This window comes from Bombus affinis, chromosome 11 (genome assembly GCF_024516045.1).
Source record: "Bombus affinis isolate iyBomAffi1 chromosome 11, iyBomAffi1.2, whole genome shotgun sequence".
In the NCBI taxonomy this organism is placed as follows: domain Eukaryota; kingdom Metazoa; phylum Arthropoda; class Insecta; order Hymenoptera; family Apidae; genus Bombus; species Bombus affinis.
In genome coordinates, this window is record NC_066354.1 from 6,405,806 (window position 1) to 6,422,176 (window position 16,371).

At 46.4% G+C, this 16,371-nt stretch overlaps 1 protein-coding gene across 7 annotated transcripts in view; it reads left to right on the forward strand.

Moving 5' to 3' along the window:
* LOC126921949 (uncharacterized) overlaps positions 1-16,371 on the forward strand; it is a 164,066-nt gene that overhangs the window by 119,456 nt on the left and 28,239 nt on the right. For all 7 annotated transcript variants that reach the window (XM_050734033.1, XM_050734039.1, XM_050734034.1 and 4 more), the window contains exons 4-7: positions 2,755-2,945; positions 4,198-4,387; positions 10,829-11,437; positions 11,671-12,584. In XM_050734033.1, the coding sequence (XP_050589990.1) occupies positions 2,755-2,945; positions 4,198-4,387; positions 10,829-11,437; positions 11,671-12,584 (1,904 nt within the window). The remainder of the gene's footprint in view (positions 1-2,754; positions 2,946-4,197; positions 4,388-10,828; positions 11,438-11,670; positions 12,585-16,371) is intronic.

A 16,371-nucleotide genomic window follows, 5' to 3' on the forward strand; every position in this document is an offset into this window, starting at 1 on the left:
CGAGATAAGTCTGAAAGGAAAAGTCTGCGGGATATCGAGGTCAGGAGGAAGCGGACCGCTTGGGACGAGTTGCGGCTCTGCGGCAGATGCGACAAAAAGTCGAGGAGAGGGTAATAGTCGACACACAGTCGGAACATCGTTCGATCTCCCTGTGTGGCTCGGTGAATCGGCAAAAGGGACAATCGACTTGCAAACCGATAATCAAAGAACCTAGTGGAAACATTTACGTAGTAGAACAAAAATACCTCGCTTGAAATTTTATCCTTCCAGAGACCCGTGTTTTTCTTGTATTAAAAAGCTCGAAAGAATAGAAAGAAATAGCGGACTGATTTTTACGGATTAAATTCGTCCAGCGTATTACCCAATCTGTTCGAAACTGCAGAGGAAAGATCCCACAAAGCTCCATTATTTAGTTTGATCGATCAACGTTGCGGCTCGACGGAAGTCGTTATAGAAAGCTACCACACTGAACGGGATTAATAACCAAGAATAATGCGATTAAAGGGTTTAATTATGGAGCCCGTGCTAGCGCAGTCTTTGCAACTGGCGTCGATCAACGTTGATCAGCCTCGATTCGAGGATAATCGAGCAAATCTAATCTGAATAGAATATTCGACTTTAATTGTTTTCGCTATACTGCAATACTCGTTAAAATTGTACGCGGGAATAAACGTCAACGCCGCGACCGAGCTTCCGTTTTCGCGTGCATTTAATTAAAAGTCTTTACAGTTTTTTAATAGAAACGCCGTGAATGCAGTTCGTTATCTCCGTAATTGCATCCTGGTGCTTGGGCTTGACCCGAAAGTTGCGCCGGTGATTCGCGACCCTCTCAATGCGCATTTTTATCGGTACCTGCGAAACGGCCGCGTGCCATATCTTCGTTCAAACTGGCGGAAAAGTAGTCCACGATCGAACCAGACCAGCGACGAAATGGTTAAACCGCGTCGACCCGGCCCTGTTCCGTTCGAGCAGACGAACTCGTTCCATGCTGATTCGATAAATCGTCCTTTTTTTATCGTTTCGTCGTTCCACTTCCCCTTGGGCAAACAAATGCATACACGCTCTTATAGTTCTATGCGCATCTTCTAGAGTTGTTCGGCTGTTTGATCATTCACTTTCTACTCCTTGCCTCTTGGTTCATCCTGCTACTCGCTTTTTGTACGCAGGCCCTCGGAGAAAATGATAACATCGACGAAACACGTCTGGCGATTCGCAACTCGTATATCTGTCTCGATAGCTAGAACTTTGCGTTTCTTTTGCGAACGATAGAATAAAGACTGTGTCTCTGTTTAAAATTACCATATTAATCGATATTACAATTAAAACATTAGGCAATCTAGAATTGTTCATGTAATTATAGAATTAGTAGCATGGAACGTATCCAATCGTTATTAATATTATATAGAACACGTAAATAAATAAATAAAGAGATAAATGCGAGTTGTAACCTTATTCTATGGTAAAAATCGGCGAGATCAAAAGTTGTTCTGAAATAGATTGAGAGAGAGAGGGTGGTCTGGTGACGTGGGACAAAAAACAAATTGGATGATGGATCTGTCTTGTACTTTGTCCTTGTGGTTCGTTCTTCGAGGAGCGTTTACCAATCGATATCGGTAGAAGTAGGTCCGGGCAAGAAAAGAAAAAAAGACGAAAGAAGGCGCGATGAAAGAAAGGGGAAAATCGACGGGGTGGAATGCGCGTTACGGCGTGTCTTTGCGGTGCGAGAAGAAAATTGGTCTCCGGATAAAAGCCGCAACGGGAAAAAGCGAAACGGACGTCGGTCGTCGTTCTCGATTTTCCTCCGTTCTGATCAACTTATCTTCGGTCACGTAGCCGACGAGAAGCGTTACGATTGAAAGGCGGCCACTATCGCTAACCGTAAGCTCTTTTTTACTCTCACGTTGATCGCCGACGTGACCGCACGATTTCTCGACTTCTCTCGAGAACAAAACCGATCCGGATAAAGAACGCGGCAACGTATTCGTCTGCCGCAGGACACACCGACGATTATCGTTCATTCCCACTCTATCTAATGAATTCGTTTCTCAATAAAACTGTGTAGCACTTTTATCGAAACCCTTATACACGACGCTCCTTTACATTTTCTTTGATTCACAAAGAACAGTCGAACAATTTCGTATAACTAAAAATCTAATATATTCGGTAATTTATATTCAGAGATTCCATCGGCGTTTCGGCTCGATTTATCCAACCTTATTCGACAAAACGTCATATCCTGTGCGGTTGTTAGTTTGTTAACAATAATCGACGCTTGAAATCGTTAATCGTGGCGCTTTCACCAGCGATGATTCAGCAGTTGGGTAATCGATTGCGTTCGGTCAGCGTCGATGAGCCACGTGTTGGCTCGGGCTTGCTCGCAAGCTTCGGCCATTAGTCTTCCGCTTTCGAGAGGGAAATTTCGCTCACCCTTGACCCTTGCTGCTTCCTGATATTTCCAATAACGAACGCTATACATCCTCTTTAATCTAGCAACGATAACCAGACGCCTTCCACCTTACTCGCCGGGAAAGACTCGTAAAAAAGAAGAAAAAATTGTCGCCAGGGGAGATAAATTTCCAACGACATTTATTTATCCGGGATATTCTGCAGAACCGGTGGTTTCTGCGGCGCGTAGGAGGCAATAGAAACGCGTGATAAAACGGCGCCATATTGAAACGACACTGGCAGCTAGGAAAAAAAGGGCGAGCAGTCAGAGGGACCTACTAAAGCGGCTTTTCTCTTCTTTTGTTTCAGGAATTGGAGAGGAGTTATACCCTCTCGACCCCAGGGGGTAGCAGCCCCGTTTGTTGTCCGCCCTGCAGCCCGCCCCCTGCACCGGCTGCATATATATCGAGCGCACGTGCGTCCTCGCGAAGACTCGGCGCCGGAAGTGGAATCGGAGGTCCGCCGTCCCCGGAAAGGGATCCCCTGGGAAGACTGTTAAGGTCAGTTCGCTTTTTCTTCTTCTTCTTCTTCTTTTTCCTCAGAGACACGCTATTTAACCTTCTGCTGGCCAACGAGACGTGAAAAATGTTTATTTCACCACTGCCTGCTGGATTCTGTAAGGAAATTCTGCGAGATGTTCCATATCCTTGGGATACACTAATGGGGTGGAACATTTGTTTTTTATTTATTCCAGTTGATTCATAAGTAAGCAAGTGAATGGAATATAAGGAGAACTATAGTCGGATCTAAATGACGTTTCGCAATTTTTGAATCGTAACTCCGTTCGAAACAAGAATTTACAATCCTTGCGAACAATAAAACGGATAGGTAATAATATAAATAAGAAGGTAATCGTCATCGAACGAGGCCACCTGCGTCCCAGTAGGGCGAGCCCATAAAATTGCAGACTGTTCCTGTTGGGGAAATCGTCCGGAAACAGTAAAACCCTATCCCCGTCCCTATCCTTGTCCAATCCTTTTCTCCACGCTTGATCAGCCTGCTATGGGCTCCGCGTAAGATCATCAATCTTACCTGGGTACAACGAATGCATCATTCAACGCAAAGTTGCCACTTAGCGTGACTACGGTTTCGTCGCCTGGGAAATTAACCAGTCACCCGATAAGCGATCCACTGTAACGCCGCGTCCCGCCTCGTAACTCGAATTAATTGGAATTTTAGTGGGATGCTGTAAAAAGTTGAGCAAGAAGAACGCGCGGCAGCTTTCGAAAGCAGTTTGTCGTCGGCCAGGAGTTTAAAGTAGAATTAAATGAGTCTGCCAGACGGCTTCTTATCCCTGGTTTGGCTGGCAAATCGATAAAATAATAAAACCCCGTCGAGGCTAAGCCGAAGCGTGTTAATCTTTCCTGAATTTTCCAACTCCTCTCTATAAGCACGCGTATACTAACTTTAGAGGGAAGACAGCTACTGCTTATCGTTTAAAGTAAAAAACGAAACTACGAAGTTTCGCATTTATTCAAGAGACCGCTCTTCCCCATAGTTAGACGATACGCTTGAAATCCCTTTCGATTCAACCAAAATCAACATCTTCCAATTCCCTCGGGGATCGATGTAATTCAAGAATCACATTCGACCGTATTTGGTTTGTATTCGATGCAACGGCGACGCGAAACGGTCATCGGCGTTGTGCCAACATTCCATTAGCCCGTGATGCTTGCGGAATTAAGCAAATTCATGGAGTGGCGTTCCTCCACGTGGTCGGCCGGTTAAACACAACGAACTTGGTACTTGCAGATTCCTGAAGTCCTTCTACAGGGAGCTAGGCACTCGTGATCCACCCCATTTGCCGGCATGGGCGTCGCCTCTTCCACTTGGCACCCTTTGTCCGGCGCACTTTCAACCGCACCTGCAGCTGCTGCACAAAGGCGAGCAGGAGCACAGGCTCGAGAACATCAAGCCCGACCAGATCTTCGCCCCGGTTAGGGTGAGTGCTATAAATCATCCCGCGGAAACTACTTCGTCTCTGGTGACGCGACGTACCGGTTGTTGACGTCGGTCGTAAAACTTCTCGCGGACTCTAACGCGATGGACGTTTGGGAAGGGGAAACGGGAAGCGGAGGAATCCCCTGGGAGGAAATTTCTGATAAGAAGAAACCTGCAAGTTTGTCGTTGTAACGCGTTGAACTTGAATTATCTACCTCGGTTCGTGCTCTCGCGCGATTGTAACTTTTTAATCCTTTTCTCGCTGGGGATACTTGGGAATTTAAATAAAATTCAAATCAAGTATTCGAAACGAGGGAATGTATAGGTGTCATGGCCAGGCTGTATTATTTTTGTAGAGTTGCGAGCAAGTTTTCCGAATGCAGAGACGATGACATTCTACGTCAATCGTACCCGACAGGGTAGCCCTGCCGCTCGCTGTACATTTGCATGATATCGACTACGTAATTGCGAAAGTCAAGTTGCACGGACAGCCGACGGTGCAACCACGATTTTCTCCGTCGAACGCTAAAACTTTCCGCGGTAACTTCGCGATATGTGAAAGCCAAGTTAGCTATCCGCATCCCTCGCTGTCTAAGTTTCACGTTGTCGAATTTCCGTGACGAATCGCGGCGAACTTCCACTCCGTTGTTTTTGCTCTTACTCTGTCATTTAGTTTGCGTTTAAGATCAAAATATCAAAGAAATCAAAAACGTTTCTTTAACTTGTATTGCACCATCGCACGGCAGACAAAATAGGTATTAAAGGGAAAAAGGACAGACGTCGTAAAATTGTCTCTAGTCGTATGCAGTATTTCCACGCTTTTTACTCCGATCCAGGAAATCCGTTTTCTTTTCGAGTTTCTTCGTTCACGGTCCGGCACGGATATCCAAGTGGATGTTGCATTCTAGTGTCCGTCTCGAGCGAGCGACACAGATTGCGTCTAAAAACAAAACGGAAGAAGATCGAGCGAAGCGATGGGGCCGGGTTAAATCGCTCTAAGGAGAGGATGAAACAGAAGGAGAGCCGTCCTTCCGGATTTTCGACGAACCATCGTGAATTGACTGGGAACCGCCGTGCTATGTCTGTCGATGTTTGTTACCATGAAAGATGAATTCTCTCCGGGCAAAGCCGTCGTTTCACGTAGGAAGTTTCGATACGTTTCACCTGCTGATCAAGGGAATTCTTGAACAATCGAACAAAGAGCCTTCGTTCCGGTCTCGTACCATCGAAAATCCCTTCTGCACGGAATTTAGAAGTCAAGTATCCGATGGAGAAGGTAATCGTACTGCAGTGAAACATCGAGATATTATCGAGACATCGATAGAAAATAGACTGTGTGTTTGACGGAGCAATCTAGGGCAGAGTAAACGTTGATCGTGAAAGATCGTGAGGGCAAAGGACTGGCAATTAGAGAAGAATCTCGGACATTCCTATCGCGCAAAAAGTGCTTTCCTCAGACAAGTGCAGACGGGGATGATAAAAAGGATTTTCAAGAGAAAGAGAGATAGAGAGAGAGTGCAAGCTCGCGTGAGATCGAGGAAGAAATATTCCTGAACCGAGATTTTCAACGCAATTAAAGAAACCGCCTGAAAGGAGAAATTAGACAATCTCGTTTCTTGCAAGTTGGAAGCGTCGAGAAGCGTTTCCCAACTGGGGGAGAGAGAATACGGTGAAACGTTCTCGGAAGGAGTTGAACACTCGAAGACGGTGGCCCACTCGAACTCTTTCCGATGTCGTTTCCGATAATAACATGAAGTCGAATCAAGTCGAGAGTATCGTCGCAGAGGCATAGCTCCTTCGGTTCTCGAATAAAGAAGGTTTTAATCGCGCCTCGAAGATGCGGCGAACAAAATCGTGAAGAAGCGCGCGATCATTCGACCGGTTCTGGCGTAACGAGGCATTGTTCTGTCGTGGCTCGATAAGATGGCCAAGCTTCGCTTCGTTAACATTTCTCGAAAGGCTTTTTAACCAGACGACGCTGATAACTTCTGACAAAGCGCGCGAACACCGCCTACCTTTGTGCCTCGAAGGACGCTCGGCGATCGAGCTTCGATTTCAATGGACCATTTTAATTTCGCCTCTACTTCGATCTCATCCCACGCTTGGTTCGTTCGATCAAATAAAATAATTTCCAGCACGAAAAGCTCGAATTTCTTTTAAACGTCACTCGTGCTAAATCAACTTGAGTTAAAGCTCGAGACTCTCAGAGTGGCGAGACTGTTCCACCATATTTAATTCAATCGATACAACGTCTCCGCCTGCAGGCGTTTCGACAAGGCTCCTTGGGCTTTCGGCAAACTGCAATCAAAGCGGCACGGTCGTAGGCGTGAACGACAGCCGAAGCATCGATCACCGGAGCCAGCCTGTCAATTTACGAGGAAACTTGTACACACGGCACGAGAACGTATCCAACGTGGAAATAGCGGAGGCGACCGACTCAGCCATCCGCTTAACATCTCAATCTTCCCGGCCTTAATACCGGCAGTATCTGCCGGCAGCACCGCGAACCAAAGATTTATCGAAGCCACAATGTATCCGTCCGCCTCGGAATCTCCTTATCTTGCGGATATATGCACGTACTCGAGTGTAACCGAAAGATCTCGGTGTCGCTCTATCTGTTTCGATCTTTCGGAGAGCCGACCCGCGTGGCTGGAAAAACGTGATGTCAAAATGGAACACGTGCGACTCTTTTATGATCTGTTTTCAGAATGGCACTTTCGTTCGACGTACGGATAATAGACGGCATTGATCGGCTGTTTCGCAGGATTGAGAAGAAAACTAGCGGGATATGATAGGAGAGAGCAGGTGTATTACGCTCGCTTCGTTCATCAGGCGTCGCAATTAATAAATGTAACTGTCTCGGCCAATCAGAGATTCGAAGCTTTCGCAATTTCGTATTACAGAATTGTTAGAATCTTAGGGTATGTAATTAAGAAAGTTGTTACGTTGCAGATACGTGGAGACACGTGTTCTTCAAAGACGTAGCTCACGCGTGAAGTCTCGATTTTTCAAATTTCACTTCGGCCTGTAATACACTCACCTCGGTGTGATAAATCTTCCACTTTCTCGTTCACTGTCATTGTGTAAATACCGCGTATTATATCGTACCGATAGAGGCATCAAACGAAAATGCTACTGCAACAATGTCAAAGGAAAAATTCGCGAAGAAGATGTAAGCCAGTCGAGACGAAAAGCGTCGCGACCTCGGCCTCGATAGATCATTCTGACGATGAAATTACTCTTTTCGCAAACAGTTCTGTGTGTCGTTTCGCAGCATCCGACGTTGAAGAGGTCGATAACGCGAGCGTGTAAGGGAGCCAGGAAACGCAAACAATGCGCCACGTCACCTGGAAACGTGCACGTGGAAAAATGAGCCTCGTAACCGTGCCATTCGAGGCTCGGTATCGCGAGAACGCGAGAACAGGCTGTGACGGCAGACACATGGCCACGTCAAGGTTGTGCAAGCTCGATATACCCTCCAAACACGAACGAATTCGTGCCGTACAGTCGACAAACGTGCCAGGGAGAACAAGCGGATCGTTGAAGGGACAAGCTTTTAAAGCTCTTCTGACCCTGTTCAGCGAGTTTCTTTCTTTACTTCAATACAGCACGGTATAAAAACGTAGAAAGAAATGAAACGAAATTAAAAGCTGAAGACTAATCGTTTAGTTAACGAGAATCGAATTCTTCCTTTTCCCGATTTAGAATCTTCAATTCAATTTATCGAGTCAGCATTGCTGTAAGCAATGAAAGGGAAGAATTATTGGGTCGATAAATTCCACTAAAGCGTAGAATTTATCGCGTGCCCGCGTGCAAAGAATGCACGGCGCCATAATGAGCGCGTTTACGTCGCGAAGCGCCGTCTTGAAGAACGTCTTTCCGGATCACCGACGTTCCAGGCCTCAATGTTCGTCTGTCGGAATATTATTTCCATTTTCCCGGGCGCCCGAGACAAGTGCAGCGACGAACGCTCTCCGATCCGGCCAGCTGGAAGTAATTTCTTTGTCTCGATGCTTGCCACGGACGTCTCTAAACACGCCTACTCGCACCAATAGCATCTTCATCTGGGACTCGCGTTCGGAACAGTAAAACGAAGATATTGTTCCCTTCGTCTTCCAACTGTTGTCTCCTTTTTGCTCGTTCAAGTGAAGAGTACTGTTGCTAGACCATCTCGACGCTTATTTACGGACACACGATCGCTAAGAACGAGCGGAACACGTACGACAAAATAACAGATTTGCTATTCAGTGTATCCTTTAGGCCACGATTTTAGCATAACTTGTAATTTTATTGACTAGGTATAGAACAATAGTAGAAAACTCTAAGAAATTCGAAATGCTTTGAAAATACGATGTAGTTGAAACAATATCCCAATAATTTTAGAGAATTATAGTTCGTGCAAACGATTGTACATTGCAAAGTACCAGAGCAAACAACTTGTTTCATCTGAATCAAAATTCGATATTTGTTTATTTACATTCTTCAGTGGTCCGTCTACGTTGCAAGTGTTCTTGTTTGTAATTCGAATTTGTTTGTTTACCAACTATGGTCACATCCAGAACACAAAATACAAGATCCAAGGGAGCTATAGTATCAGTGAATGCAACACTCTCTCGATTAGAAGCGGCAAACTATACTCAAGCTGGCTAAATAAACAGATTAGACGAGCTGAAATCACGAGGTTCACTGGCGTTGATGGAAATAGCCGGTCAATAAAGCACGGCAAGTCAAGAATCCCAAAACCCTGGGCAATGGAGGACTCGCAATAACAGGCTACGGGAGGTCTGAGAGACTATAAAGACCGTAGAGATAAGGAGGCTACGGTCGGACACCGTTCTACTGAAATAGTAGAAGTGGAAGGCTCGATGAAATCATAGGGTAGACCTAGCCACCCGTTCAAACTGAACAGCTGAAGCGAGCATTAGAATACAGCCAGCCTCGGGGATACAGTATCCGTTGAAACGAGAGAGGCATCAAATAATAATATACAGCAGATCGTATGATCTACTTCGAAAGGGATGGGAAGATTCAAGCAACAGACCGTAAAGGGACTAGAATCACGGGATAATAGCTCGGGCCGACAGCCTCCTGCGGTGAAGGAGCTACATAGCAGGGTACCATGATCATAGAGCCCTTTATAATCTAGGACAAGCTGGGATGACGTTCACCGATAACGAGGGCGTGGCACTAAACCATAATGCAAAACCTTTTCGCAACTATCTCTCTGTCTTTTGCGAAATTGATATATTGTCTACTTTTCGAAACTATTCCGTACAACTTTCAAGTACATTACGCGACAATGATACGGTTTAATACAACAGAAATAGCAGGGTTAACGAGCTCGTGAACAGCGATGAACGATCGAGTCAGATCGGTAAACAATTGGGACAGATTTCTAATCGATAGTCGATGCACGATGATGGAACTCGAAACACGCGATTCTGTCCTCTGATAATCGGTCCCGTAAGCAAGTTGCTGCCCTACAAAGGGTAGCTCATCGCGTGATCGATCGGCAGACTCGCAATTGTTACGGCATTACGGTACAAACGACTTTCTCTCTTTATTGCCATGGCACGCGCATCCCCGGAACAATGGCCGCGTGCACAAAGCGCTGCGCGAAAAACAATTTTGTCAGACGCTGATTAAATCCGTTTCTAGGCCGCGCAGAGAATAGTTCTATCGTTATATGGGAAATTTGCTTTTCCAATTTATCGATTCGTGTCGGACATCGTACCACGTGGCAGTTGAAAGTCGACAAGTCTCGTTAGCGTCATCCAGGTGTCTGGAAAAAAGGGGAAGGGCAGCTTGGTGATCGTCGAAGACTTAACCGAAGATCAGTCTCACAGGCAGATAAGTTTGCCTTTTATCTCTGTCCGAGATAGAAGTTAAAGAGAACGAAATGAAAGCCACAGCGAATCACGAACAGTTTGTATACCGGAAGTTCGTACGCCGAGGATAGACAAACGGACCAGTGGTAAGAAGAAAAGTTAGCAGCTTCGTGACCAGTTTCTCGGATACTCCTCGGTTTCTCCACTTCCAACTGGTTACCAATTAGAAGTTGGAACCTCTCGCGTGAACCACTAATCCTATTCGATGGATCGACCGTTTCTCTCAATCAGAACCACGTCTATCTGTAATTTTGCTAACTTCAACCACATCTATCATTTAGCAGATGCAAGTCAAATACAATTCTATTCGACCGTTGTAACAGGAACCCGATAGAAAAGCAATTTCTTACGTTCATTGCATTCAGAAGAATCGAATTTTGTTAAATTGCACGTTATAGATAGTCGATCGAGCGTCATCTACGTCTCGGTTAAGCGGTCACACAGTATCAAACCTAACTAGATCTTAGTCGGACCTAGGGAAAATAGCAAATGAATTTTGTCAAAACAGAAATATACGGATATTCGATCGATTAATTGTATCCACTCTGTTTTAGTTGAGCGATGGCACGGTATCAGAGGCGCCCCGCCGTGTAGCCATTGAAGGAGGCCCTGGAAGCGGAAGAACGACCCTTTGCCTCCGCCTTCTTCACCAGTGGGCAATACAAGGCGATAGTCCGGCTCTGGCGTTCATCGTCCCCCTCCGTGAACTTCGAGGCAGTCCTGTGCTCAATTACTTGGCTCGGGAATTATTCCCAAGGACGGCAGCCATCGGCGACGCGGTCGCGCAAGTATGGCGCACGCTGCATTTAATGGAGGACCGTGTGCTATTTATCCTTGACGGATACGACGAGTGTGTAGGGGGCAGAGCGTCCCTAGGCGATGCTATAGACCTTCTCGAGGGACGTTTGTTCCCCGACGCGAGGATCCTGGTCACTTGCTCGCCCAGCAACTCCAGTGTACTGTCGCCGCTAGTTCAAAGGAGGATCCATCTGGCTGGACTTGAGTGGCCCCACGTCGAGAGGCTCTGCGTGGCGTATTTCATTCACAACGACATCGCAGAGAAGGCTTGCGAGTTCCTCGAAGCGCTGAACGTACAACCACAGGCCGTCAAGCAGCTTGGTCAGCATCCTCTAGGCTGGATTATGCTCTGCTGTCTCTACCAGGTATATATCGAAACAGAATAAAATTGGAAGAAAAGATAGGGTAGTTATAGAGCGGTGAAGGGGACGTTTAAAGTTTACGGAAAAATCGTAAACGAGTAGTTGGGCAACCGATCCGATTCGTTACCGGGCGCCGTAAAAACGACCTCGCGTTGCCTGTGTGTTCGACACAGCGTAAGAGCTCCGGGAGCTCGTAAAAATGTCGACGCTTTAAAGCTTGCTCTCTCGTTTCTCAGGACTCTGGAAGTTTACCAACGGAAACCAGCGCGCTGGTTCAAGCAGCCGTCAAGTGTATCGTGAAGAGGAGCCTCGATCCACCGGTACCCTACAACGAGGAGATCCCAGGTCATTGCAGAAAACGATTGGAGGATTTTGGAAAAGTGTCTTTGGCTGCGCTCAGGGAGGGCAGGTGCTGCTATACCGAGGCTGAACTCAGAGCTAGAGGTGGTGGTATAGAAGTTACCAGACTGGGATTCCTGACCAAAGGATTGATTTTCGGGCAACGACGAAAACCAGACCTGTACACACCGATTCACATGGCCGTAGCCGAATTCTTGGCAGCTTACTACTTAACCTCAGTAGCTCAATACGCCAATATTCTTCGAAGGGAGTTGGAGGGATTGCCATCGGGTATCATCAGCCACTTGGCTGGTCTACTGGGACCCAAGACGCATTTAATATTAAACCAATTGTGTCCACTGGAGGTACCACCCAGAGCAGTTTTCTCGTTGCTGAAAGCAGCCGGTGCCTCGGATGGAAACATTTCCGCCGTGTGTAGATTGGTCGGTGCAGGGCCGGGATTTGGTCCCGCGCCCAACGAGAGACCTCCAGCACCGCTGGTCCACACTTCGCCTTTGGAACTCGAAGGATGGGCGAGAATCCTGGAGAGCCCGGCTTGCACCCTCGAGGCCCTCGAGGTGGTGTTCCAAGTGGAGAGAGGCTCCGATCCCAGATACCTGGACGACTTTTTCGAAGCCCTAGCTGGAAATGAGAGTGTCAAGCTCGTGAGAATCACGTCTCTTCTCGGCCAAGAGTTCCCCGCGGATGAAGCGCAAAAGTTGGCCGGACACTTAAAGAGCGTCCTGAGCAAGAAGAAGTTGAACGACTTTGAGTTGGTTATAACTTGTCTGGAGGAAGCAGCGCACGATAGGTGAGTCTCCGTCTAATTTCCCGTTAGAAATTTCTCTAATTTTCTCCCTGTACAATTTTCTTGCAAAATATGTGACAGGACATGCTCGACGTGTCCGTCTTCGCGGTGACAGTTTGGCGATTGTTCAGACGTTTAAAAATCAAAAGACGAAACTTTCGCTTCGCGTTTCTAAAGCTGCGCGAGTTCAAAGACGGTTTAAGAAGACGCACGCGAAACGTAGGAAGGTTACCACGCGGAAAGTTGCCGAAGGGTAACCGTACCGGAGTATTCGTTAAGCTGGCAGCGAAAAAACCGTCGGCCCGTTTGCGCGAACGTCGAGCAATATCGGAAAGTGGATTAAAAAAGTTTCCCCGAGGAAAGTACGTGTACATGGACGAACAAATAGATCAGTTTTTAACTCGGAGCGAGAAGCTGTCTCGACGGGTACAAGCAGTTTTCTAAGACAGACTGAGAAATATTCAGAGCTATTAATAACGAACGCCTACTCATCTTTGGCGCGAAAAGAAGTTCCAAGGAACCATCTTCGTTATAGAGATTTGTGAAACAGCTTTTACACATTTTATAAGCACACTCGGATGCTTTTATGGATCTTCATCGATTTATCCTTGCACGTGCGATACTTAACAGTTTCAAAGAACATCCTATATACGATAGAGGATTGATGTACGTGCTTGATCGTGAAAGGTCGTCAGAATCGTTTCTGCAAAATTTCTTTCATCGATCGTGGTCGTACGGCGCAAAGGTCAGAAAGTAAATTAAAAAGTTTACTTCCCCCCGTATGATAGCAAAGAAGACGTTTACCTTCGTTCGGAGCGTGGAGATCGGAGGGTGGGAAAAAGCGCGTGTTTACCCAGCGAGCAAAGTACGAATATACGCGAAGGGTGGTGATGCCTCGAGTCTCCATTTGCATAACCGCTCTGGTTGCTCGTGTGTGCGCGCGTACGTTTACATTGGCCGTGTCAGATGCTCTGCTTTCTAGCATGTTTGCAAGGAAAAGAACAGAAACTACACGGTGGAAAGCGATGGAAGCGCCGCAGAATTACATTCAACCGTAACAATAATTCTCGAATATCCGTCGAATCTGCCTATTCGAATCCAGCTGCGTAAAATTGTTTTCGCTTTTCGTCGTCTCTCTATAAAATGAAATCGTTGAAACCTGAGAAACTCGAGGCATAAATTTGACGCAGATGCGCACTGCGAGACGAGCTAGATTTTTATTCTAAAGAGTAACTCTTGGGAAATTGTCAATTCTCTAACACGTCCTGCCGCAAACAACTTCGGACCAACGAAACTCGAGGATCTTCTTCTCCCAAGCAGAGATGTTTTTCACGCGTGGCCCCGTAGCGAAAAGGCCGATATTCGATATTCAAAGCACGGCGATCGCGAGCCCGCGCGCAAACGCACTCCCCCAAATGTGACAAGAAGAGCGGGGTAACAATGAGCGGCCGTCGAGAGGGGCTGCATAAAGTCGAGGCGGAGAAAAAGTCGAGAAAGTGACGGAACAATATGCCGCGGCAAGAATAGAGGAGAGAGGCTTCGAGATATTTTTCCTTCTTTTTGGGGAGATTGTTCGAGGGTCATGAAGGGGCGCGGCTTCGTGACCCGTAGCGAAAAATTAAGGAGGACGCGGCACGATGGTTTTCATAGTCGAACGTCGGGCCAGTCCTCTATATTTCTCCTTTTCTCGCGTTTCTTCGCTCTCTAGCGACTCTATCTACTTTCCTTACCTCCTTTCTTCAACTTCTTTTCGTCTCTCGTCCCCCTCTCGTTCGCGGTTCCAGTCTTGTCTCTATCTCTTTCAAAGTCTATATTTCTACGAGTTCCGTGAGCAAAAGAGGCTCTACTCCACTAGCTGGCCCGTTGGCGCTTCCTTCTGTTCCTTTTGCCTTTGTCGCAGCGCTTTGAAACTTTTCGAAGGCTTTTCGAAAGAGTTTTCCTCAAGATGGCGATTCATAATTTTTCTCGCAGCGGGATTTCCACGGCGAAACGCTTTGACGCTATCCGTTTACGAAAAACTTGGCTACAATTTCCAGACTACAATCAAATTGCGAGGTCTCTTAATCTCGTTCCCAACCTCTTTCCCTGCCCAATCCTGCGTCTGTTCTCCCTCTGCCGTACAGTTTCTCTGACTACTCCTAAACAAAGTCTTCTACGTATTTGGTTTACCCTTCAACCCTCCTGCCATCCCTTTTACCCCGAGCTCATTGCTGTTTCCAATTTTGACGTGTTCTCCGCGCCGTCGCGTTCTTTATTACTTGCCTCCCTCTCCGCGCCGTCTCTGTCGTCTAAACCGGACCAATACCGAAGAAAAATCCTTGAAACATGCGGCGAAGTGCACGAGCAGGGCATCGTTTAACCGCTATTTGTCCGGAGGCGGAACATTCTCGACCCGACAAACTCATTGTTGCGCATCGAGAATGTTTTTCTCGATTTTTCCACCCGCTCGTTTGCCTTCGCTCTATTCTTTTCCGCCGGAACCGCTCTGCTCAATATGATATCGAGTAAAGGTACTCTACATTCGGTCAGAATCTCGCTAGCAGGCAAACGCTCCGCAAAGAACGCCGATTTCGATCGATGGATGGAAGAAATACCCGGAGACTCGTAGCAGAAGAGGAATCGTCCGGAAAAAGAAACACGAGTCGCGACATGAAAGAGGGCGCAATGTACTTTACGGTTTGTTCTGCTCTCTCGATTGCTCTGCAATTTCGTTCTCGATGTTTCCAGAAAATTCTACTCTGTTCCACTCGTTCGTCTGATCCAATTGAACAGAGAAAACATTAGAAAAACGGTAGCCGATCTTCTCGATAGCGGATGGAATTCTACGAGTTTTCGAACTTGCCGAAAGTTCTGGCTGTTCGAGGAATTAATATCCATGGGAAAAATTCTTTGATCGTTTTCTGCATCGTTTCGTTTATCGAAAACTACGTTCAAGTTATTCGAAGAACTCGATCGATCAAATAGACAAGTTACATTAAGACGATAAATTTTCTGCTCGCGCTGGTTATATCAAGACACGATCTTCCTCCTTAGTGGATAGCACGTTAAAAGCCGCGTTAACGCAGTGTGTAAATAACACGAATTCTCCGGGGCGAGTTCAGTCTCAACGAGATTGAATGGGCTGTTAAGAGAAGAACGCTTTCTAAACTCTGAAGAAATCTTCGTCGAGAAAATCGTATAAGGGATATAACCGTCGATAGGTTGCTGAAAAGTCGACGATCACGATTTGGCTGACGTTGACGAAGAGACCGTGTTTCGTAAAATCTCGACCGAGATTAACTAAGCTATCTGTAGCGAGAATGAGTGACAGCTGTCGGAATATTTCGAGCGATCAGTGGCTGCGAGTGATAGCAGACACGATTGGTCAGACGCGCTCTGTACCTGCGAATACAGCGGTGGTAGTTCGAGTTAGTAAATTAAGCGTAGAGATATTTCGCGAGAGCGTGAATTGTTAACGATAGAAACGAGGTCATCGGAAGTATGCCTGTTCATCGTTTGCACGCTTTATTTTTTACTCTTTTTTTATGTATTTTAATATAGAACACGCGTCGCGCGATTCGCGGATTTGTTTGATCGTTGAATAAAATCACATCGACTCGGAACAATAACGGGCTTGGATATTTTAATTAACTTGGAAAACACAGGCCACTTTATTTTAATTCCAGGAATATCGTGTAATTGAAGGCGTCGCTTTGTTTGCCAAATAATGTTCATGAATATGTAAACGAAGACTGTCACGTTATTTATAGCGATCCAGTTCGTTTATTTTCCACCATCGTTTCGACTGTCC